Source organism: Balaenoptera acutorostrata, chromosome 20, assembly GCF_949987535.1.
Source record: "Balaenoptera acutorostrata chromosome 20, mBalAcu1.1, whole genome shotgun sequence".
Classification (NCBI taxonomy): Eukaryota; Metazoa; Chordata; class Mammalia; order Artiodactyla; family Balaenopteridae; genus Balaenoptera; species Balaenoptera acutorostrata.
The window spans coordinates 44105296-44129619 of record NC_080083.1 but is presented as its reverse complement, the minus strand read 5'-3'; the positions used below and the strand labels follow the sequence as shown (position 1 = coordinate 44129619).

General features: G+C 43.8%; 1 protein-coding gene across 1 annotated transcript; it reads left to right on the top strand.

Annotated features, from left to right (window-relative positions):
• The first annotated feature begins 1879 nt into the window (after positions 1 to 1879).
• CASC3 (CASC3 exon junction complex subunit) lies at positions 1880 to 22812 on the top strand. The gene is made up of 14 exons (XM_057536377.1): positions 1880 to 2174; positions 2540 to 2567; positions 2916 to 2953; positions 15031 to 15189; positions 15279 to 15430; positions 15988 to 16164; positions 16332 to 17017; positions 18365 to 18429; positions 18728 to 18842; positions 19084 to 19182; positions 19436 to 19650; positions 20261 to 20383; positions 20565 to 20628; positions 21101 to 22812. The coding sequence occupies exons 1-13, from the start codon at positions 1944 to 1946 to the stop codon at positions 20586 to 20588; spliced, it is 2112 nt and encodes a 703-aa protein (XP_057392360.1). The 5' UTR covers positions 1880 to 1943; the 3' UTR covers positions 20589 to 20628; positions 21101 to 22812.
• The last annotated feature ends 1512 nt before the right edge of the window (positions 22813 to 24324 follow it).

Below are 24324 nucleotides of genomic sequence, written 5' to 3'. Positions count from 1 at the left end.
TCTCTGGATGAGTGAACAATTTGCTCATGTCCATTTAAAAATTGAATCCAGGGCTTCCCTGGTGGCGCAGCGGTTGAGAATCTGCCTGCCAATGCAGGGGACACGGGTTCGAGCCCTGGTCTGGGAAGATCCCACATGCCGCGGAGCAAGTGGGCCCGTGAGCCACAACCACTGAGCCTGCGCGTCTGGAGCTTGTGCTCCGCAACAAAGAGAGGCCGCGACAGTGAGAGGCCCGCGCACCGCGATGAGGAGTGGCCCCCGCTTGCCGCAACTATAGAAAGCCCTCACACAGAAACGAAGACCCAACACAGCCAAAAATATATATATAAATTAAAAAAAAAAAAAAATTGAATCCAGGGGCTTCCCTGGTGGTGCAGTGGTTAAGAATCTGCCTGCCAACGCAGGGGACGCGGGTTCGAGCCCTGGTCCGGGAAGATCCCACATGCCACGGAGCAACTAAGCCCGTGCGCCACAAATACTGAGCCCGCGCACCTAGAGCCCATGCTCCACAACAAGAGAAGCCACCGCAATGAGAAGCCCGCAAACCGCAATGAAGAGTAGACCCCGCTCGCCGCAACTAGAGAAAGCCCACGCACAGCAACAAAGACCCAACGCAGCCAAAAATAAATAAATTTATAAAAAAAAAAAAAAAATTGAATCCAGATCAAACAACTGAAAGGCAAAGTGGCAGACTATCACTTTCCTTATTTAGACACTACACTTGGCAGCTTTACTATATCAATTTACTTTGAGATAGGATCCTCTGGGTCTTTTTTTTCTTTCTGTTAACTTATTAAATCACACGTCCTCCATTTTGAACTCGGGCAGTTGGTTTCTGGAGCTGTATTTACAAGTTGTCACATTTGACCACTTTTTTAACCAGCTGAGATCTGTTTGGATCCTGATTATATCTCTGAAGGCATTCAGAATACCTTCTAGTTTCATATTGTCTATAAATTTGATAAACATCAGTATCAAACAGAGCATTTGTAAAAGCATTACACAGGACAGAATCCTGTGCTATGATAGTGACCTTTCTCTGGTGTGTATTATTAAAATGTGTACTCCCGTAGGTGCACTAATAGCTTACGCTTCTTATATGTTTTTATTATGGTACAAAACAAACATACCGATTTTTTTCATTGCTGAAAAATGTGTTGCCAAAATCTCAGCATTCCCTCATTTACCCGTCTGGCATGCCCTTAACAAGAAGGAAATCATGTCAGGTTATTGAACCAAATGCCCGTTCCTATGATTATCTTTTTTTAAATCGGTTCTAAATCTTGGTAAGATTACCATCATACCAGCCTGCACTTTGGGAGAGGTGATGGCTGGGGTGGGAAGACACGTGAAGGGGGAAGAGGAAATGAGAATACAGGGAAAACACTGTAGTGCTGCAACACTAAATCCTCGGGCTTCACTACGAACAACTGGTTCCTCCTCCGCCCTTTAGCTTAAAATGGGCAGGTGTTAACAAATCTGATACAGCACAACGGCTTCAGAGGTTTCCCTTGATTCGTGATTTTACCAAGCAAACGAATTCAGTCAAACGATCTGCTTCAAACATAGGTAGAAACAAAAATCATGAAACAACTCCAATGCCGCAGTGAAGCTGCGACAGGTCAACGGTATCCACTCGGAAAGCCCAAGATGGCCGAGCGTGGAGCCGAAGGAGGCTGCCCGAATGCAACTCCCCTCGCCCGGTGCCCTACCGGGGGAAGTCAGGGGCCGCGCCACGCCCCCTACGTCACCGCTTTACGCAATCCCGCTCGCCCGCAAACTTGCCGCAGCGCGCCAGCCCCGCCCCCAGCGCCTCCCCCTGAAGAGCAGGGCAACCAGCGCCGCAAGTGAAGCATGCTGGGACCAGGTCTCGAGCCTCCCGGCAGCCCCTGCGACGGGCGGGGTACGTCAGGAGGCGGCCGGCGGCGGCCGTTCTCCGTAAGATGGCGGATCGGCGGCGGCAGCGCGCTTCGCAGGACACCGAGGACGAAGAATCTGGTGCTTCCGGCTCAGACAGCGGCGGTTCCCCGGCGCGGGGCGGCGGGAGCTGCAGCGGTAGCGCTGGAGGCGGCGGCAGTGGCTCTGTGCTTTCCCAGCGCGGAGGCCGAGCCGGGGCCCTTCATCTGCGGCGGGTGGAGAGCGGGGGCGCCAAGAGCGCTGAGGAGTCGGAGTGTGTGAGTGCGCGCGGGTGGGGCGGGCCGGGGGGCGGGCGGGGTGTAGGTGAAGATGGGAGGCTGGGAGTTATCGGTAGATGCTGAGGCGTAACGTGTTCGAGGAGAGAGCTATCCCAGTGCGGTTTGCCTCCGGAGCCCCAAGCGAGGAGGAGCGGTTTGTGGGGGGAGGGCAGAGCTGCTGCGGATGGGAAGTGGATGTTTATTCAGAAATTGGGACTGGAGGTGAATAGACGGGACCTCCCTCGGATGCTACTTGTTAAAGATGTACCTTTCCTCGACTCCCTTTCCAACCATTTTGTGTTCAGTTTTCAGCTCTCACCCTCTGGAAGTCACAGAACTAACCCATGTCTTTTCCTTTCCTTCAGGAGAGTGAAGATGGCATCGAGGGCGATGGTGAGTAGCATCCTGACAGAGTTGTTTGCCCATAAACTCAGGTCAGCCGTTTCCAGCAATTGACATCCTCTCAGACTGTTAAGGATTTGGGGGAGGGTGCCGCAAAGTGGCTCTTTGTAGCATAGAGCTTAAAAGCATACGTTTTAGCAGTATGATCTTGGGAAAGTCAAAGTCACTCTTTGAACCTGTTTTCAATCTGTATATGGGGACTGTAATTTTATCTTCCTCATAGGTTGAAGTCAGAATTAAATGAGAGCTTTTGCTTGATCCGCAACAGGCAGTCAGGAGATGTAATTATAATAATTTGTGTTGAATTTTTTTTCTTTACATGTTTCTGTTTTCTTTCAGCTGTTCTCTCGGATTATGAAAGTGCAGAAGACTCAGAAGTGAGTGTGATAGTTTCTTTTTCCTATGGTGTAGGTTGGAAAATGTATTTTAAAAACTGTACACACCTGTGGTTCAAAAGTACCATCACCTACTTGTTACTCCTCTTGTGCATTCTTCATTTGTGCTTCTGAAAAACTATTATAAAGGGTCTTGTTCAGTTATAGGGAGGGAAGCTTGGTGTAAGCCTCTTCAGGCCACATGTGTGAATGTGTTAATAGCTGGCTTTTCACCCTGTCTAAAGGAAATAAGGTTCTAAATAAGAGAATGAGAACATTCTGAAGCCCTTTACAGGTTGTTTGACACTCCATGATGCCTAGGTAGTGAAGCCAGCCAGTTGGATATTTTTTCTGAGTATATCTGAAGACCTTAAAAGGGTAGGATTCTGAGTGGTTTGTGTCAGAAACATTTCTCAGTTTATGGATAAGGTTTTCTGTCTTTAGCAGAAAGTTTCCCTAAGCCAAACGTTTGTGAACTTACTTGTTTTGATTGAATAAACTACTAGAGACGCTATCAGAATGGCTATTTGTTTCCTGGAGTTGTTGAGCAGAGCCCTGAGATATAAGGAGGAATTGGATTGTGGATCAAAGGTTCATTCTAGGGCTTCCCTGGTGGCGCAGTGGTTGAGAATCTGCCTGCTAATGCAGGGGACACGGGTTCGAGCCCTGTTCTGGGAAGATCCCACATGCCACGGAGCAGCTGGGCCCGTGAGCCACAACTACTGAGCCTGCGCGTCTGGAGCCTGTGCCCCGCAACGGGAGGGGCCGCGATAGTGAAAGGCCCGCGCACCGCGATGAAGAGCGGTCCCCACTTGCCGCAACTAGAGAAAGCCCTCGCACAAACCGAAGACCCAACACAGCCAAAAATAAATAAATAAATAAATAAAGTAGCTATAAAATTAAAAAAAAAAAAAAAAGAGCCTAAAGCCTACAACATTAGGAATTTGAGGCTATCAATATAAGGGCAGGAAATCTCTGGTTCATGACCCTTAGGCTAATTTCAAAAAAAAAAAAAAAGGTTCATTCTATAAATTTTATAGAACTGTTGCTACATATTAGACTTTCCATTAAGCCCTGGAGATGCAACAGTGAACACTGTAACAAAGTTCCTATCTTTAGGAATCTTACAACTTAGTAAGGAAGTCAGACAAACATTGAGGCAATCATAGGACTTGGTGACAACTGCTAGGGGATAGGGTTAAGTAGGGTGTTAATGGCCCGGTACTGAGTCCATCTTAGGCAGTCAGAGGAGAATGAATTGGAGTTAGCCAGGCAAACCATGTTCTAGGCAGAGGGAACAACCGCTACAAAAGCCCAGAGACAGGAGAGAAGGTTAAATATTTGGAAACTTGAAAGTAGTTTGGTGTGGCTGGAACATTGTTGGGACAGGATGGATACAAGAAATAAGGGCATATTAGTGAGTAGGGGCCAGATCATGCGGGGATTACTTGTTCCTTCTCTTTATTAAGTGCCTGCTCAGTGCCAGGAGCTGTACTAGGCACTGGAATAAAAGACAGGCATGGTTCTGCCCTCATGGAATTTAGCAGTACATTCCAGGTCAGAGGGGGAAAATATAGACAGTTAACTAAGTAATTACAATAATGTTTGGTAAATGCCATGGTATTGGAAGCATAGGGTGCTTTGGGAGCACATAGCAGGGGCAACTAACTGGGTTTAGGGTGTTTGGAAATGTTTACAGGAGCGAATGTTCAAATAGAGACCTGAAGGGTGAATAGGAGTTAGCCAGGTAGAATTTTCTAAGCAGAGGGAACAGTGTGGAAAGAAGGTCTAGAAGGGATGGACTGCATGGTGAGTTGGAGGATATGAAGAGTTTAGTACGACTGGTGGTAAGGATGAATCTCAGTCCAAATTTTAAAGTACTTTATAAGCCAGGCTGAAAACTATTTGGATTTTATTCTAAGGAAGTAAAAAAGTGTACCAGGGTTTTAAACAAGAGTGTGATACAGGTTATGAATAAGACTTAAATTTTAAAGCAGTGTTTGTCAGATCCAGGGAACACCTACATGAAAAAATCCTACTGAAACAATCTTGCAGAGGGAGTGAAGATTCAGACATATCTATGTTAACAAGATCCCAGGTTGAGTCACAGTAATATTTTAGAATTATTATTTTTATAACCATCATTTTGTGTGCAGTGGGGAGAGTTGATCTGAAGGGAGCAAGATTAGAGACAGAAAAGCTAGTTAAGAAAGCTACTGTGGAAGTCTAGGAAAGTAGTAAGTGTGGCATGGAGTGGAGTGGTGGCAGTGAAAATAGAAGTGGACAGCACTGACAGTTATTTAGGCTATGGAATTGACAGAATGTGGTGATTGATGAGATGATTTATTTTCTTTGAAGTCAATGGTAAAGTTATCTGCAAAGAGTAAAAAGGAGATAAGAGGTTTTGGAGTGAGGAATGTTTGCTGTAGTCACTAGAGAACAGAAACATCAGAAAGACTGCCAGGCAGTATGGAGTGTTCAGTGAGGTTTGGTGATTGTGACTTTATAGGAGTGTACCATTCTGTGTATAAATGAGTTTGGATGTTACTCTAACAGCAAAGAAAGAAAGGCTGTTGGAGGCTTAAGTGTGGAGGATGAATTGTGGATGAGGCAAGACTGGAGACAGAGCTGTTAAAAGGTTATTAGAAAAAAAAAAAAGGCCATGAAGAACCTAGTGGCAAGACGGAATAAAGACACAGACCTACTAGAGAATGGACTTGAGGATATGGGGAGGGGGTGGGGTGAGATGAGACAGGGTAAGAGAGTGTCATGGACATATATACACTACCAAATGTAAAATAGATAGCTAGTGGGAAGCAGCCACATAGCACAGGGAGATCAGCTCGGTGCTTTGTGACCACCTAGAGGGGTGGGATGGGGAGGGTGGGAGGGAGGGAGATGCAAGAGGGAAGAGATATGGGAACATATTGTATGTGTATAACTGATTCACTTTGTTATAAAGCAGAAGCTAACACACCATTGTAAGGCAATTATACTTCAATAAAGATGTTTAAAAAAAAAAAAAAAAAAGGTTATTAGGCTAGTCCAAGGAGCGTGATGGTGCCCTAAAGAAAGGACATGGCAGTGGCACTGGCAAGACATAGATTTGAGAGATATTTCGGTGATACTAATAGAACTTCTTGATTGATTGAATGTGGAGCCTGAATTAAGGAGGCGTCAAAGGGATGCCCAGGTTGATGAATGGTGTTATTCACTAAGAAACGGACCACAGGGGGAGGAGATTTTAGGAAGGACAGTGTTTGGGTTAAGTTTTGGATGTTTTGAGATTGAGGAACATGTGGGACTTTGATGTGGCAATATCTAGTATATATTGTCTGAAATTTAAGAGAGAGGTGTAGTTCTGTTCTGTCAGATAGGGTAGTCACCAGCCAAATGTGGCTATTTAAATTAATTAAACTTAAAGTTTCAGCTCCTCAGTTGCAGTAACTACATTTTAAGTACTCAGTAGCCACATGTGCATAGATAAAAACATTTCCATCATCCCAGAAAGATCTGTTGGACAGCACTTGTCTAGATTAGAGAAGTAGACTTGACATCTTGCCTTTCATTGTAATCTGTTACTTGCTTGAATTTCTTGTTGATTACTAACTGTATGTACCTAGATGCTACACTTTAGTCTTGCCTATTTCTTAAATTTTGATCTGTCTCTTAGTCTACAGTTTAGTTTTTCATCCCTTTGTTTTCTTTACAGTGTATCCATTGAAAAGATTTTGATGGTCACTCATTCATAGTACAATTTAGCATGCTCTCTCTGTCCTTTGTATTTCTTGCAAATTGTCTTTCCATGATATCCTTGGAAAAATACCAGTGTGACCCAAAGCTTTTATCTTGCACGGAACTGACTAATGAACACCTGATTTTCTTTCCCTTATAAGTCACTTGCTATTTTTGTCTAGGTATTCCCAGTATATTTTCTTTAGGGTCCAGTAAATTTATTAGAATTTGTCCTGGAGTTGGTCATTCTGGATCAGTGTTCATAGGTATGAGATGTGCTCTACAGTATGTCATGGAACTTCTATCCCAATATTCTTTTCCTGTCTTCAGTGTTTGACCCTTTCTCTGTAATCCTTTATATCTGTTTCTTCATTTTCTGTTGATTTTTAAATATTTTCTTCCTTTTCACTTCTAATTTCTCATAAGGCATTATTGTTGTGTTTATCCACGCTTGTTTGTGTTCCTTCTAGTTTTAGACTTTGTATTTGAAATGAATTTTTTTTTTTAATTTCTGATATCTTCCTTTGAATGAATGAGTTCTTTCATTTCATTTTTGGATTTTTCTAATTCTGACTGATGTTCTTTCATGCCTTATATAATATTAATGTCTTTTTTGCTCATTTTGAAATAGAAGTTACAATTTTGATATGATATGCATGTCTTTTTGGCATGCTTTCATTGTAGGAATGCTATTCTACTTATTTTTTTTTCTCATAGCAAGTTTATGTGGGATTTGATCTCTGTATTTTTCCTTTGTTGATTTTAAAAATTAGTTTTCCTGATCTTTTCGAAGGAAGTGCGGCTCAGAGTAACTTTTTCTAACTTCATAGAGCTCCCTCTTCAGTTGTTTTTCTGTAGTGTTAAAAAAAATATATGGTGGCTTGCCTTCTGAGATTTCCTGCTTTTGTTCCCTTCTCTGATGTGTTTTGGACCTTCTCTTTCCTTCATTCCTTTTATCCCTCTTCTGCTGAATTTGATTCTCTTCTCAACAGTTTTATCTTCAGTGTGTTACTCTCCTAGAGGGGGCCCTGGCAGCCAGATTGGTTTTAAGATTTCAAAAGGGTTACACTGCTCTAACCCTTTCAGACCTTCTTACTGCAGGACCCTTAAACTCACATTCTATTGGAGACAGTAAAACCCCTTCTGGTTTCAACTGTTATTCTCAGTTTTGCTTTCTTTTGACTACCTATTGACTAGTTCAGGGTTCTCCTGTTTTCAGGTCCATTTAGTGCTCTCTGCTTTTTCCAACACTGATACCAATCTGATGCAGGTCTTGTGGCTGTTGATGCTTTGCTCTTATGTGCTTATATTTTGCGTCCTGGGGGATAGCTTGCAACCTAGTTTTGTTGTAAATGTTATCCAGAGGGTTTTGATCTTGCTCCCATTTCATGTGGAGATTTGAAGAGATCAAAAACTATGCTGCTGCCATTTTCCCAGAATCCTCCAAGAAAATTTTTTAAAGAAATTAGCCTATGAAGGGGAGGCTAGAGAGCTGGTAGCTGGAAAGAAGGCTCTAACGTCAAGAGAGGGTTTGGTGTTATTTTTTAAGTTGGAGAATAAAGTATGGCTAAAGGTTGAAGAAATCAGTAGAAAGGGAGAGAACAGGGAGGGGATAGGTAATGCGTGTATTGGTGTCCTTGACTGAGTACATGAGAAGAAATAGGAAACAGACAAGAAAAACGTCTTCCATTGTAATTATAGAGAAGTGGGAAGGAAAGGTATATGGGGAGGAAGCTGGTGTGCCCTTCGTTTTGTTTTCCTTGTGAAATAGAAGGAAAAACGTAAAGAATGGTTGTTGGTGGAAGGGCAGTGTAGGAATTGTGAGACTAAAGGAAGTTTGAGTAGTTGAGGTTGGAGGTGGCACTGATGGGTGAAGTTGTATGATTTTTTTTTTTTTTTTTAAACTCCCTTTAGTGATGATCAGAAGTCTGGTTGTAAGCTTAGAAAAAGCAGACAGTTAGTTGATCCAGTCTTGGGCACATGGGAGTAGGGGACTTGAGGGAATTACTAGCAGTGATTGAAATGAAGGGGTCACAGAGTTGAGAGGAAAGTGAATGTGGGAAAGGACTGATCTGTAGGGAAAAGGTAGAAATGTCAAGGGAGTGGATGTCTTAAGAAATTGGAGACTAGAGAGTAAAGGAGTAACTGAGAAAGAATAGGAATAACAGGGTTTTTTGTTTTTGTTTTTGTTTTTAACAGCTTTATTGAGATATAATTTATGTGCCATTCAACTTACTCCTTTAAAGTGTATAGTTCTATAGTTTTTAGTATATACAGGTATATGTGACCATTACCACAGTCAGTTTCAGAACATTTTCATCACTTCAAAAGGAAATTCTGGGGACTTCCCTGGTGGTGCAGTGGTTAAGAATCCGTCTACCAATGCAGGGGACATGGGTTCGATCCCTGGTCCGGGAAGATCCCACGTGCCACGGAGCAGCTAAGCCCGTGTGCCACAACTGCTGAGGCTGCGCGCCTCAACTGCTGAAGCCCGTGCACCTAGAGCCTGTGCTGACCAAGAGAAGCCACCACAATGAGAAGCAATGAAGAGTAGCCCCTGCTCGCCGCAAACAGAGAAAGCCCGCATGAAGCAACAAAGACCCAACACAGCCAAAAAATAAATAAACAAAATTAAAAAAAAAAAAAAATGGTCCACATCAAAAAAATCTTAAAAAAAAAAAAAAAAAAGAAATTCTGTACCCTTTAGCTGTCACTTGCCCCCCACAGTTCCTCCATCCTCATTTGCTCCAGCCCTAAGCAACCACAAATCTACTTTCTGTGTCTAGAGATTTCCCTATTCTGGCCTTCTATATGAATGGAATCATATATTATATGGGAACATAATATAATATGACTGGCTTCTTTCACTTAGCATAATGTTTCCAAGGTTTTCATCCAAGTTGTAGCATGTATCAGTACTTCATTCCTTTTTTTTTTTTTTTTTTTTTTTGGCTGCTAGTTGCGTCATGTGGGGTCTCCGTTGAGGCATGTGGGATTTTTCTTTGCGGTGTGCGGGCTTCTCTCTAGTTGTGGTGTGCGGATTTTCTCTCTAGTTGTGGCATGTGGGCTCCGTAGTTGTGGCACGCAGGCGCTCTTGTTGAGGTGCATGAGCTCAGTAGTTGTGGCATGCCGGCTTAGTTGCCCTGTGGTATGTGGGATCTTAGTTCCCTGACCAGGGATCAAACCCATGTCCCCTGCATTGGAAGTCAGATTCTTTACCACTGGACCACCAGGGAAGTCCCCTGTACTTCATTCCTTTTTATGACTGAATAATACTACATTGTATGGATATACCACATTTTGTTTATCCATTCATCCATTGATGGACCCTTGAGTTTCTGTTTTTTATGAATAATGCTGCTGTAAACATTAGTGTACAAGTTTTTGTGTGGTTGTATGTTTTCATTTCTCTTGGTTATGTACCTAGGAATGGAGTTGCTGAGTCATGTGGTAACTGTTTATTTGTTTGAGGAATTGTCAAACTGTTTTCCAAAGCAGCTGCACCATTTTACATTCTCAGCAGCAATGTATGGGAATTCCAGTTTCTCCACATTCTCAACAGCACTTATTATTGTCTTGATTTTTTGATTCCAGCCATCCTAGTAGGTATGAAATGGTATCTCATTTTGATTTGTATTTCCCTGATGAGTAATGATGTTGAGCATTATTTCTTGTGTTTATTGGCTATTCGTGTATCTTCCTAGAAGAAGTGGCTATTCAGATACCTTGTCCTTTTTTTAATTGGGTTTTTTTTTTATCATTGAGTTGTAAGAGTTCTGTATATATTCTAGGTATAAGTTTCTTATCAGATATATGATTTACAAATACTTTTTCCCATTCTGTGTGTTGTCTTTCCACTTTCTTGATGGTGTAAGGTTTCAGTGTTGATGAAGTCCAATATATCTGTTTTTTCTCTTGTTGCTGTGTGTTTGGTGTCATATCAAAGAAGCTTTTGCTGAATCCATGCCAAATGCAAAGTCATGTTTTCTTCTAAGAATTTTATAGTTTTGGCTCTTATATTTTAGGTCTTTGATCCATTTTGAGTTAATTTTTTATAAGGGGTGAGGTGAGGGTGAGGAGTCTAACTTCATCCTTTTCCATGTGGCTTTTTTTTTTTTTTAATAAATTTATTTATTTATATATATATTTTTGGCTGCGTTGGGTGTTTGTTGTTGCCTGCGGGCTTTCTCTAGTTGCGGCGAGCGGGGGCTACTCTTCATTGCGGTGCAGTGCTTCTCATTGTGGTGGCTTCTCTTGTTGCGGAGCACGGGCTCTAGGCGCACGGGCTTCAGTAGTTGTGGCTTGTGGGCTCAGTGGTTGTGGCTTGCGGGCTCTAGAGTGCAGGCTCAGTAGTTGTGGCGCACGGGCTTAGTTGCTCCAGGGCATGTGGGATCTTCCCAGACCAGGGCTCGAACCCATGCCCCCTGCATTGGCAGGCAGATGCTTAACCACTGCGCCGCCAAGGAAGTCCCCCATGTGGCAGTTTTGATCAAAGTCTGGGGTGTTTAAATTTAAGATTTTTAAAAGATCAGGTTTACTTAAAATAAAAAAAATGTATATAGCAGTTCCAGGTAAGACTGGTATGAAGTGTGTACATGGAAGTGGATGACTAAAATGGAGGTGAAAACTGTGAGCTCCTTGCCATAGTCTTCAAATTAACGACAAGGTGGACCCAGGCAGAGGCATAGAGGTACAGGTTTCCCCCTTGGTCTGATAGAGCGTCCCTGTGAAACCTTTCGTAAGCTGAAATGGCTTAAAGCAAAGAAGCAATTACCTTAGGACACATCTTGCCAAGGGATGCAGAAAATAAATAGACATAAAGTGCGGATGCTCACAGACACAGTTCAAAGCTGTGGCAGCTTGATGCTGAGAGGCCGAGTGTAGTTCCCAGGGCAGGAGCTTGGTGGTGCCACTCTTTCTGCTTGGGGTGTGGAGCTGCCAATATGACAGCTCACTGCAAAACAAAACACTGACTACAATTTTCACTTTTGCCTTTTTTCTTAAAACAAAAATTCTCTTGAAGCTTCTTTCAGTTTGTGAAAACAAGTGCTACTGTAGGTCTTTCATAAAAGTGAAGTGATGTAATCTGAACTTTCGAGAAGCAGGATATAGCTAGGTGATAGGAGCCTCAGAGAAGCAGCAGTTTAAAATGAGGTGGAGTTGGGATTAGCAGATACAAACTGGTATATATAGAATGGATTAACGAGATCTTACTGTATAGCACAGGGAACTGTATTCAGTATCCTGTGATAAACCATAATGGAAAAGAATAGGAAAAAGAATGTTTATATATGTATAACTGAGTCAATTCGCTGTACAGCAGTAATTAGCACATTATAATTCAACTATTCTTCAATAAGTAATAAAAACAATAAAAATTAAAAATTTTTTAAAATGAGGCAGAGGAGTTAGATCTGGAAGAGACATTGAGAATGAGGAAGATACCAGCTCGACCTCTTCCTCTGAAATATGTGGGGAATGGAAAAATGAGCTAAAACGTTTGCATGAGAATTCTGCCAGGGATGCAGTTGCTTCAGTGGAGAGCTAGGCTTTAGGGTTTGGAAGGGTGTTCACTGAATGGGAGAGTCAGCACTAGGGGAAAGGGTTTTGATGTCAGCCCATAGCTGAAGAAGCTTGACTCTAGGGTAGCACCTTGGCTTCCATTATACCAGACTTTGATGCTAATTTGGAGTCTCCTCAGCACTGTGCTATTTGTATCTTTCTGTCCTGCCCTGGAAACAAAATTAGTTTCTCATTTGGAATAAAAGAGTTGCCTCATTTGACATTCCACCACGGACTAAGAGGGGATAGAGCATAAAACAAAGTTCTCTCATTAATCATGCTGATACTATTTTAAGGTGTTTGAATTCAGTCATTGTTGGGGTGGAGGGGAGTAGTGAATTAAGGTCACATACACACCAAGCAAGACTTTTTTTTTTAAAGATGAAATCTTTATTATTATTATTATTTTTGAATATTTATTTATTTGCTGCGCCAGGTCTTAGTTGTGGCATGTGGCATCTAGTTCCCTGACCAGGACTCGAACCTGGGCCCCCTGCATTGGGAATGTGGAGTCTTAGCCACTGGACCACCAGGGAGGTCCCCCAAGCAAGATTCTTGCAATTTCTGCTACAGAACCTGAAAGGAACATAGGACCAAGGAAAGAACTGAATGATTACCACCCACCTATTCCCAACTCAAGAGGAGAGAAAACTTCTTGTGATTGAGGGGAAATGGGAAGAATCAAGGGTACTTGGTTGTTAAAAAGCTGTAGGTAAAGGCGTGGTTCTCATAGTGTGGGTGTGGTCAAGCAGTCTCCCTGAACTCTGTGTTTTCATAGCAGTGTCACCTTTCTGGGACTCCTAACCCAAAACACTTAGAGGCTGAAATACCCTGATGCTGAGCAGGGAATAAAGGGGAAAGGGAATTAATTGACTTGTCTGGGCCAGTCAGGCAATCGCAGCCCTATCTGAAAAAAGATCAGAGACTTAGAGCTTGAGAGCTTCTTGTTTCGTCAGGAATCTCAGTGAGTATCTTTGATCAGATTCCTGAGGCCATCCTGGACCTGGAGTCAGGAGAGGGTCTGGTACAGACTGAGTGTCAGACCCAGTAGGAGAATAAGAGACCAGTGTACACGAATCTACCAGGGGGGCAGAGGTATATTGGTACCCTTACATGTTAACCCAGCAGTGGGGACTAAACCACCTTCCCTTGAATCCATTTCTTTGTGTCCTCATAGGTCTCTAAACCTACCTCCCCTGACCTATAGCCCTGCCTCCTTAGGTCCAAATCTTGGAAGGACAAGGATATGAGAGTAACTTTAGTCTAAAGCCAGCCCCTTTAGCAGGAGCCTTAGCTGCTCCCTTTCCCTACCTAGAACTAGCTACACCTCTATTGCCTAACCCTTTCTAGTGGCCCCTATTTAAAGGATGGCCTAAGGGACCCTTCTTTGTATGGACAGACCTAACACTTTCTATGTCACAAGCAGGATTATCCGGTTGTTTTTTGTTTGTTTGTTTGTTTGTTTTAATTGAAGTATAATTGATTGGATTATCCAATCTTGCTGTGCTAAGAGAGGGAAGAAAGTGGAGAGGAGAGAGAGCATTTGGGCTTTAATTTTTTTCATTTCTCAGGTGCAGTGATTGTACAAGTTCTTCTAAAGTTTTCCAAGTCAAAAGTTTATAATTTTATCATTCTGGACAGAGTTGTTGGCTAAGGGGCTCTCATGCTACAGAAAATTTAGTATTTATATCATAGACATAAAAAATGTAAGCCACTGTTTCCCAACTTGAGAGTAATAGTGCCTTGGGAAATCATGGAGTTATTATAAAGGGCTGCAAATTCACTAGCTGTGTTCTCATTATCTGTACACCAAATCAACATCTCCCACCTTTATGTACTACTATTATTAAATATATATATGAATTAATAAAATATTAATGTATTTAAAAGTATTATTGAATGTATAGCAGTTGTTTGTCATTACATGTTTTCTCAATTTGTGGATACTATACTGAGCTATTGTCTCATGGGGACCCATGAAAATTTTAGATCCTAAAAAGGGGTTCACATAATCTAAAAGGTTGGGAATCTCTGTTCTAAGCCATTTTGAGATGAGAGAATTAACAACTTGAGTTAGAGTGTAGTTATTAGGCACTGCATGTTTAAGAGACAGTTCATTGAGAGGGAGAGAAATTATCAACAAAGATAAAGCTCCTTCTGTGTGCTAGACACTTAGAGCCTCCCATCCGTATCCCCTGGGCTTCTTCCCCAGAGGCTGCCACTGTTTTTGGTTTTTGTTTTTTTTTTCTCCCAGTTTTATTAAGGTATAATTGACATATAGCACTGTGTAAGTTTAAGGTGTACAGCATAATGGTTTGACATACATCATGAAATGATTATCATAATAAGCTTAGTGAATGAAAGAGGCTGCTGCTGTTAACAGTTCCTTCCATTTCTTCCTGGAAAACTTACAGGAATCTATATAAACATATATATATATTTTGGCCACGCTGCACCGCTTGTGGGATCTCAGTTCCCTGACCAGGGATTGAACCCAGGCCCTTGGCAGTGAAAGCATGAGCATGGAGTCCTAACCACTGGACCGCCGGGGAATTCCCTGTATATATATTTTTTTAATGTGCTTTTAATTTGTTTAACAATGTTTCTGTTCTCTAGAAATTTTAGTAAGAATATTGATGTGTTTGCTTTTAATTCTTACATTACAGTAAAATTTGTTAGAAAATGTTTTCCTAAAGAATGGAAAATTTAAAAAAAAAAATAGAAAATTTTAAAATACACCATTCAGATCTTATCTCCACAGCTGACAGGGAAACTTTTTTCAGGGTGATGAAGGGGAGTACAGTGAAGAGGAAAACTCCAAAGTGGAGCTGAAATCAGAAGCCAATGATGCTGCTAATTCTTCAGCAAAAGACGAGAAGGGAGAAGAAAAGCCTGACACCAAAGGCACTGTGACTGGAGAGAGGCAAAGTGGGGATGGACAGGTTAGTACCCACCAAAGGCCTCCGTTTGGGTTCTGGAATAGGAGCTCTTAACCTTGGAGTGAGTAAGGAGTCCTTTATCTGTCCGATAGGAGAGCACAGAGCCTGTGGAGAACAAAGTTGGTAAAAAAGGCCCTAAGCATTTGGATGATGATGAAGATCGGAAGAACCCAGCATACATACCCCGGAAAGGGCTCTTTTTTGAGCATGATCTTCGAGGGCAGACTCAGGAGGAGGAAGTCAGGTAACAGCCACTTGCTACTGCTCTGTAGGATGTTAGTATGTATTTAGTGCTTACTACTGAAATATATGCCAGGCACTTTGCTAAGTGTTTTACTTGTATTATCTCATTTACTATTCACAACATTTTAAGGTAAGTACTGTGATTATCCCTCTTGTACAAATGAGGAAAGTAAGGCTTAGAATATTTAGTAACTCTTGGTGGAAGAGCTGGGATCCAGACCCACACTTCCACTGCCTTCTTTAATCTGAGGCTCAGAACCTCTGGGATTTGAAATACTTGCATAGGTGGCCTTATAAGAGAGAGATGTTTCCAGAGTGCTGAGTAGTTTGAAGTGAAGTCTCTCCTCATTTCTATTCCTGTTACATTTGAGCCCAGCAGGCCCTGAGGTGCTGTGATTCACTCTTGCCTTTGGAAGGCCTGTTTTGTATAGCCTGTCAGGGAAGATGGAGAGAATACCTGAGTTCCTACTGTTTCCCTGCCCAACCCTGTTTATTTCATGAACATCTTTACTTGGCAGAATCTGCCAACCTAAGACACTTTTCCCTGGTTTCAACCAGACCCAAGGGACGTCAGCGAAAGCTGTGGAAGGATGAGGGTCGCTGGGAGCATGACAAGTTTCGGGAAGATGAACAGGCTCCAAAGTCCCGACAGGAGCTCATTGCTCTTTATGGCTATGACATCCGCTCAGCTCACAATCCTGATGACATCAAACCCCGAAGAATCCGGAAACCCAGGTGAGGAAATTTTGGAGCCTACACTATTGATATTTACAGGAGAAAAACTCTGCTTTTTAAAATGCTATTCTGGCCCGTAATTGGGTGAGGAATATGGGAAGTCTCCCTGACCCTCAGTTTATGTCTCTAGTGGTCCCTTTTGTTATTTCTCTGTTCCGTTTGTTCAGGTTTGGGAGTCCTCCACAAAGAGATCCAAACTGGATTGGTGAGCGGCCAAATAAGTCCCATCGCCACCAGGGTCCTGGGGGCACCTTACCACCAAGGACATTTATCAACAGGAATGCTGCAGGTACTGGCCGCATGTCTGCTGCCAGGAATTACCCTCGATCTGGAGGCTTCAAGGAAGGTTGTGCTGGTTTTAGGCCTGTAGAAGCTGGTGGGCAGCATGCTGGCCGGTCTGGTGAGACTGTTAAACATGAGACTAGTTACCGGTCACGGCGCCTGGAGCAGACTCCAGTAAGGGATCCATCTCCAGAAGCAGATGCTCAAGTGCTTGGCAGTCCTGAGAAGGAGGAGGCGGCCTCAGAGATACCAAATCCTGCTCCTGACACTGCACCACCAGCTCCTGACAGGCCTATTGAGAAGAAATCCTATTCCCGGGCAAGAAGAACCAGGGTCAAAGCTGGAGATGCAGTCAAGGTTGCAGAGGAGGTGCCCCCTCCACCTGAAGGGCTGACCCCAGCACCTCCAGTCCCAGAAACTACGCCTCCTCCGCCTGCTAAGACTGGGAACTGGGAGGCTCCAGTGGATTCTACTACAGGTGGACTTGAACAAGATGTGGCACAACTAAATATAACAGAACAGAATTGGAGCCCAGGGCAGCCTTCATTCCTGCAATCACGTGAGCTTCGGGGTAGGTACCTTAGGGATAGTGACTCGCTTTTTCCCCTTTATATCATTGGACTTAGGGGCATGGGACTTATGTCTCTCAGGGATGTGGTGTCTGACAGTATCTTCATTAACTGCAAGGAACAGATGGATTCATAGGTATATTCATCCAAAAACCTCAGAGCAGTTTTATTTATTGCACAGGACTACCCCACTACTTTGCTTACTATTAACTGATCAGTCATCAATACTGAGCTCCTGAGTACAGAATCCGTTACCAGTCGCTGTAGAAAAAGTGGAAGAAGGCAGTGTTCTTATTATTTGAGCTAATGGTTAAATGTTTCAAGGCAGAAACTGCATTTGAATTTGGATGAGTATCTCCTAATCTTCTTGAAAGGAAAGCCTCTCTAATTTCCTCAGTCTTCTAGAGCCAGGCTGCCCAGTAGAACTTTCTGTACTGATGGTGCTTTTGAATACTTGTAATATGGCCAGAGTGACTGAGAAACTGAAGTTTTAATTTTAATTAATTGAAATTTAAATAACTACATGTGGCTAGTGGATATCCTGTTGGACAGCATAGTGCTAGTGACTAGGACCTGTCTACCACCCCTCTCCCCCATCCTTTTTTTCTTCCTCCAGTCAGATAGATAAGAGGATCTTTTCCTTAGTTTCTGAAATCTAATTCGAGCTCAAAGATTGGAAATCCTCATTTGGACTGGCAATTTCTGCATTCTTATCTGGTGTGCGTAATTATTGAACACCGAAAACCAGGGTAGCCTAAACTGGACCTGGAGTTGATCTTTGGTTAGAGGAGTACACTCTCCTACCAATGCCTTATTACCATTGGAAGACAGTCTCTAGAACATTCCCTTTTGTCCTGAGTCATCTTCAGCCAGAGGGGAATCTCTTCCCATACTTCTAGTCCAGACCTCTGTGGCCAGGAATAATCAGGTAGATTTAGAACATCCTCCCCTCTCTAGTTGTTGCTCAGAGACTTCAGGGCTGAGATTTTTCAATATGTTTGATAATGTAATATGCTAATTATAACCTCCCAGGGATTCTGTGCAGGGAAATACTTGATTGGAAGATTTTGAACTTGGCATTTTCTGAATTGCATTACTGAAGTTTTTTTTTTTTTTTTTTTCATGTTCAAAGGTTTTATTGCTATATTAAGGTGGCAGGCAGTGGGGGCAAATTTCCAAATGCTGGAGTTGACAGGAAGCAGAGATAGTTTAAAAGGAATTTTGTTAGTTTAAAGGAAGAAAGCCATTCCCCATGTTGGGATTCTTCAGCCTGTCACTTTCTTGATGGTATCTTGAGTCCCATTCACATCTGTCTGCTCTGCAGCAGTGACTTTTTTGGTGTATTACAGGTATGCCCAACCACATACACATGGGAGCAGGACCTCCACCTCAGTTTAACCGGATGGAAGAAATGGTACAGAAGGGGGAAAGGGGCACATGTTGGGGGTTGCATGTCACAGCTTGTTCACTGTTTAAACTAAGTCAGTTTTCGCATGTTTCCCTTTTAATTTGGGTCTCCCGAAATGTAGGGTACAGGGTTTGGGTTTAGATCTTGTTGCTTTTCATTGGTTTTTCAATTCTTTTTGCAAATACTTTTTTTAACACTGCCATGTACCAGGTAAGTGTTTTGCAGTACCTAAAGGAGGGTGGGACATGATACGAGAGTCAGCCTTTTGGAAGTCTTCTTGCTCAGACCTCTTTCTTTATTTCAGGGTGTCCAGGGTGGGCGAGCCAAACGCTATTCATCTCAACGGCAAAGACCTGTGCCGGAGCCCCCTGCCCCTCCTGTGCACATCAGTATCATGGAGGGACATTACTATGATCCATGTGAGTTTATTTTTATTGTTGGAGTATCTTTCTTGGCAGGGTGAAGTGAACTAAGAGACCAGCCTCCTGCCTCCTGAATTTCCCTTCTGACCTCTCCTTGTGGTTAACAAACATTCTCTGGTTGCTGTTTTCTTCACGTGGAAATGAGAACATCTTTTCAAAGGGCTTGGGGGACAAGGAGACTTGTCCGTGTGATGTGAAGAGTGAGGGTTTATGAGAGTCCCAATGTGATATCTTACAGTGCAGTTCCAGGGACCAATCTATACCCATGGTGACAGCCCTGCCCCACTGCCTCCTCAGGGCATGATTGTGCAGCCAGAAATGCACCTTCCCCACCCAGGTAAGCTTTGTGCCTCTGCTTGTATGCTTCCAGTACGTGAGGATATGTGTTGGGGGCTTCACAAACCCCATCCTCCTGAGCTCTGTGCTGCTTGCTAATGAAGCTGGCCACTTTGGCTGCTTGGGCAACAAACTCCTCTTGGGTCCATCCTGAGGACTTCCACCCTGAGCAGTTTGTGGTGAGCAGTCCAGCCAGGCCATCCCATGGAAATGGTGTTACCTTTTATTTCAGTTTTTGTTTTCTTCTTGTCCAGGTTTACATCCCCACCAGACACCGGCGCCTCTGCCCAATCCAGGCCTCTATCCCCCACCAGTGTCCATGTCTCCAGGACAGCCACCGCCTCAGCAGTTGCTTGCTCCTACCTACTTTTCTGCTCCAGGCGTCATGAACTTTGGTAATCCCAGTTACCCTTATGCGCCAGGGGCACTGCCTCCCCCCCCACCGCCTCATCTATATCCTAACACGCAGGTGAGATGGCTAATGAGATTTTCCTAAGTACACATCCTTTAAATCAGACAGGAATATAGTATGAGGAGAATGCTCAAAGAATTGGAGACAACATTTCAATGCCACTGATTTGCATGTGGTGTCAGGACGCCTCTTGGTGGTCAGGAGCTAGAAATGCAGCTTATGTGATGCCCATCATCTGTTTATTCTCTTCCATTTCTTTAATGATGTTTTTCATTCAAGTGTTTTAGTATGTCTTAGGTTGGCATGTCTGCTATTTATTCAACTGCATAATGAAGCTGTATTCTACTTACCAGCCCTACCCCTCCCTGTACTGTTTAACTCCCAGAAGGTTGACACCGTGTGGTATCTGGAGTGTCACCACTGAGCTCAGTCTCTTCCATTTGTCAGCTGATGGTAGGAATTAGAGAAAGCTGGGTAGTACTTTGAAGAAGTAAGAACCATATTAGGACATATTAAGGCAGAAATGAATAATTATTTTAAAGGGGGGCAGCTTAGAGATTTATAAATTCCCCGATACTCTTATTTTTGTGCCTGAATAATGTTTCCTGTTTATCATAGTTTGGATGAATTAATTCCTTTTTCTTCTCCTTGTTTATTGGGGTCCCAGGCCCCATCGCAGGTATATGGAGGGGTGACCTACTATAACCCCGCCCAGCAGCAGGTGCAGCCAAAGCCCTCCCCACCCCGGAGGACTCCCCAGCCAGTCACCATCAAGCCCCCACCACCTGAGGTATGAGAGCTCCTAGGGGAGGAGCTCTAAACAAGGGATGTTTAGGGCACATCCGACCTCAGTGGGCTTTCCTTTTCTTCAGATTCCCCTCCTTTTCTGGGTGTGTTTCTATGGAAAATGGTCTTTTTTTTTTTTTTTTTTAATAATAATGACCTGATAACAAATTCCAACTTTATTTCAGGTTGTAAGCAGGGGTTCCAGTTAATATGAATTTCTGAATATTTTAAATCTAACATCGTATAAAAGTAAGTGTACAACTTAATATGACTCAGAACATTCTTAAAACTAATGCTTATGCTTACTTGCTTAACAGTCACCTAATTAATGCTCTAAGTTGTAATCATGGGATATCTCAGGGGGAGGCTTAGAGGAGTCCCAAAATTTGCCAGTTTCTTTGTTTTATGAATGCACTGAGCAGGGTTGAGTAGAAACCACTGTTAATTTGGTAGCATTTTATTTGGGAAGCTGGAAGGAAAAAATGCAGGAGGGCATTCCTTATTAAGGAAAGGGGAAATCTAAATTTGAGGTGTTACAGCAGAGCCAATTCTAAAGGTCGTGGAGGAGAAAGACCATGGGGGTTTTGTTGTTTTGTTTTGTTTTAGGGATATTACTTTAATATACATTATTTAGAAATGTGGTTTTCTGAAAATAGCTTCTAAATGCCCAAAAGGTCCACTAACGCTTTGGTGGTTCTTCCCTTTTTCTCACCCCTGTCAGGACAGCAGAGGTGAGAACCCAGGATAGAAAACAACCAGCTGTCTACTACCAGGAGGGCTTCGAAGATACAGGGTGGCTCCTACCAGCAAGCAGCTGAATGGGGGGACCCCTGCCTTCCTCAGAGGATAGGCTCTGTTGGAGAAAGGGAGAAACAAGTGGACTTCCTCCCGTTTTCAGTCTTTCTTTGAGTTGGCTGTGCTCAGAGGAGCAGAGATCCAGACAGCCCAGGCTTCTGAGTCTACATCTAGGAGCCCACATCTTTTGCTCTTCTTCACTTTCTCCTGGGAAATTCAAGCATCTGCTGCTCCCAGGGAAGCTCCATCCTGTTTTGTTTTCTAAGATGTTCGTTTTTAAAGCCTGGCTTGCTATTCTTAAATTAATATTCCTTTAAACCCCGCCCCCCCCCCCGCCCCTTTTCTCTCTCTCTGCCTTTAAATGAAACAAGTTCATTCTCTGGTTTGCTAGCTTCTCTGGGTTCCCTTTTGGCTCTTCCCTGCATCCCAGATAATTGAGACCTTACCAGCCAGTCTTCCCCCACCAAGTCTACAAAGAGCTGGCCTTTCATTTTTGGTTGGCCTTTGTTATTGTATACTTGGACTCTCTTAACTCTTCTAACCCTATGGAAACATAGCTGTCTGCACAGAGTGTCCCGTTGTGAAGATCTCAAAGTGTGTGGTAGGAGTCCTTCTTCTTGACTTCAGTTTTTAGAATTCTGGGCCTCCATCAGTCTCTCTACTCTGGTAGACTTCAGTTCTCTACTAAGGGCAAAGTCTCAACAGTGGGGAGAGATGGCAAACTAGATGCTTTAGTGAGAAAGGGAGGGTGGAGTGAGACTCTTTGCACCTTAGGGGTATGTCTTCACACAGTCCTCAAGGCTCAGTCTTTGAGGTAAGTGGAATTAGAGGGCTCTGCTTTTCTTTACATCCTTTCTACCACACCCCTTCCAGTTGCTATGGACCAATGCATCTCTCTAGAGGCAGATATTACCCAGCCAGCGGTCTTCCCTGTCCTTTGCAATTGCTCTTCTCCATGTCTTTCCTGCTACAAGTGTTTTAGATGTTACTACCTTGTTTTTCCTAAGTTTTACTCCTGTCCTTGCAGACAGAGGATACCACACCTGGGCCTAAAGCCTAAGGAAACCAGTCACTTTTCAGGGCAAGGGCTCCTCCCTCCTTTCCTTCTTATCTATGGCGCTGAACCACTCCCCTGCTGCCTCTTTGGAAGAGATTCCTGTTACTGCAGCACTTGTGACTGCCAGGGGTAACTTGGCCATTGTCCCTGTCCTTCTACAGAACCTGAGGGAGAAGGTGGCAGCTGTGTCTCTCCCCAAGTAATGTCACCAATTCTGTTCCTTCTCTTCAACAGCTGGCTTAACCACTCTGAGTCACAGGGGTGGGAGGGGAAAGAGGCACTCAAGCTGTAACCCCCAAGGAGGAAACAACTAAGAGATTCTTCCAGGGGTGGCTGATGGTTGTGCCTTTTGTAGGCTGTTCCCTTTGCCTTAAACCTGAAGATGTCTCCTCAAGCCAGTGGGCCACATGCCCAGATTCCCAGACCTTAAGACACTGTGACAGTTGTCTCTGTTGGTCCACTGTGTTTTGTTGCAAGAGTTTCTCCATGTGTATTGTTCTTGTTTGTTACTGTTTTAAAGGGTGCACATATGTGATTGGCATTGTGACTTGGAGAAAATAAAATTTAGACATGTAAACTTGGCTCATTTGCCAGTGTTTTGCATGAGTCTTGATTTGGGAGGGAGGGAGGGAAGGGGACCCCCTGATTCCCTAGAGTCACAGTCCCAGCTTGAGCCAACTCAGAATTGTGAAATGGAAGCCCAGAGAGGTGAGGACCCCCTATGAGGCCACAAATGACTGTACTCCCCATTAATTTTCTTAACCCCATTGCCACATAGACACCAGGATATGCAGTCTCTTAGATTGGAAGTGCAAGGGACAGAAAAACTAGTGAGATGTTGCTTACCCACATGAACAGCTAGTAACCCTCATGCCTGCCTTTGTGCTTGGCAAGTAAGTTTCCCAGGGTGACGCCCCACATGTCAATACAACTGTACCAGGTCTTGGATGAGGGGAAGGTGCAAATAGCTAGCTGTCCTCTTGAAAAGGAAAATTTGCACCGGCACTGAAGTATCAAGGACCACAGTCTAAGAGAGAGGCTCCTATCAGTCTTAGTACAAGTAAAGAAGAGGGGCAATTGAAAGACCAGCTCTGGCTCGTGGTCCCAGTTACCTAGGCCACTTGGTAGCTAGCTTTGAGTTGACTATTTCCTCCTCCAGATCCTCCAGATCCTCGGTGGTGTGGAAGTTTACTACAAAGGCTATCCCTGGTGTGGGGAAGCAGTTGAATTCAGTGTGGAGCTGGCAGCATCTGTCCTTGGGTCCCACAAGTCTTTGTACACTGGGGGCATGGGCATCATGGTGCATCTTAAAATGACAGTTGGGACTCCCTCCTTTGGTGCTGCTGCCACAGCCAGAGAAGCATTGACTCTTCTGACCCTCAGCCCTAATTCCTCTTTGATTAAAGTCAGTTTACTTACCTTCCCCCCTGCAGAGTGATGGGTAACTATGGGCCTGATCTCTTGGGGTCATCCAAAGAATGCCAGCCAGCCTTGGGGGTGCATTGCTGGCAGGAGGAATGAGCATGATATTTCCCCCTCACCCCTGCCTCTGGATTCTCCAGTCCTGCAGTTAGATCCCATTGCTCTCTCTGTTGCCCTGGTAACCAGCTCAGCAAGAAGAAACTCAAGCTCAGCAAAGCCCCCAGGTTCTCTGCCCTCCCAGCCTGCCTCTCAGTGGGCAGAAAGAAGGCGAGTGTTAAGGGGCAGGTGGATCAGCCTTAGGTAGCCCTGCCCTATCCCCTTCCGGAAGTCCATGGGCTGGGCTCTCACAGTTTTTTGCCTCCATTTCCTCACAGGTGTTAATCATACCACCCTCTCTCCCTCTATTTCTTCATGGAGTGTAGATGCCCTGCCAACAATCCTCCCCACAAGGTCGGCGCACAGGCTTTGTGGGAGACTCAGAAGAGCCAAGGACTTAGAATCCCCAAGTTGTCTCCCAACATCTGCAGCCCACTTAGGTTGGGTTGTCCCTCTAGGGCAGTGATTTTCAACCCTGGCTATATGAATCACTTGGGGATCTTTTAAAAAATACCGTAAACGTTGGCCCTACCTCAGTGATCTGATTTAATTGATTTGAGGTGTGGCCTAGGGAA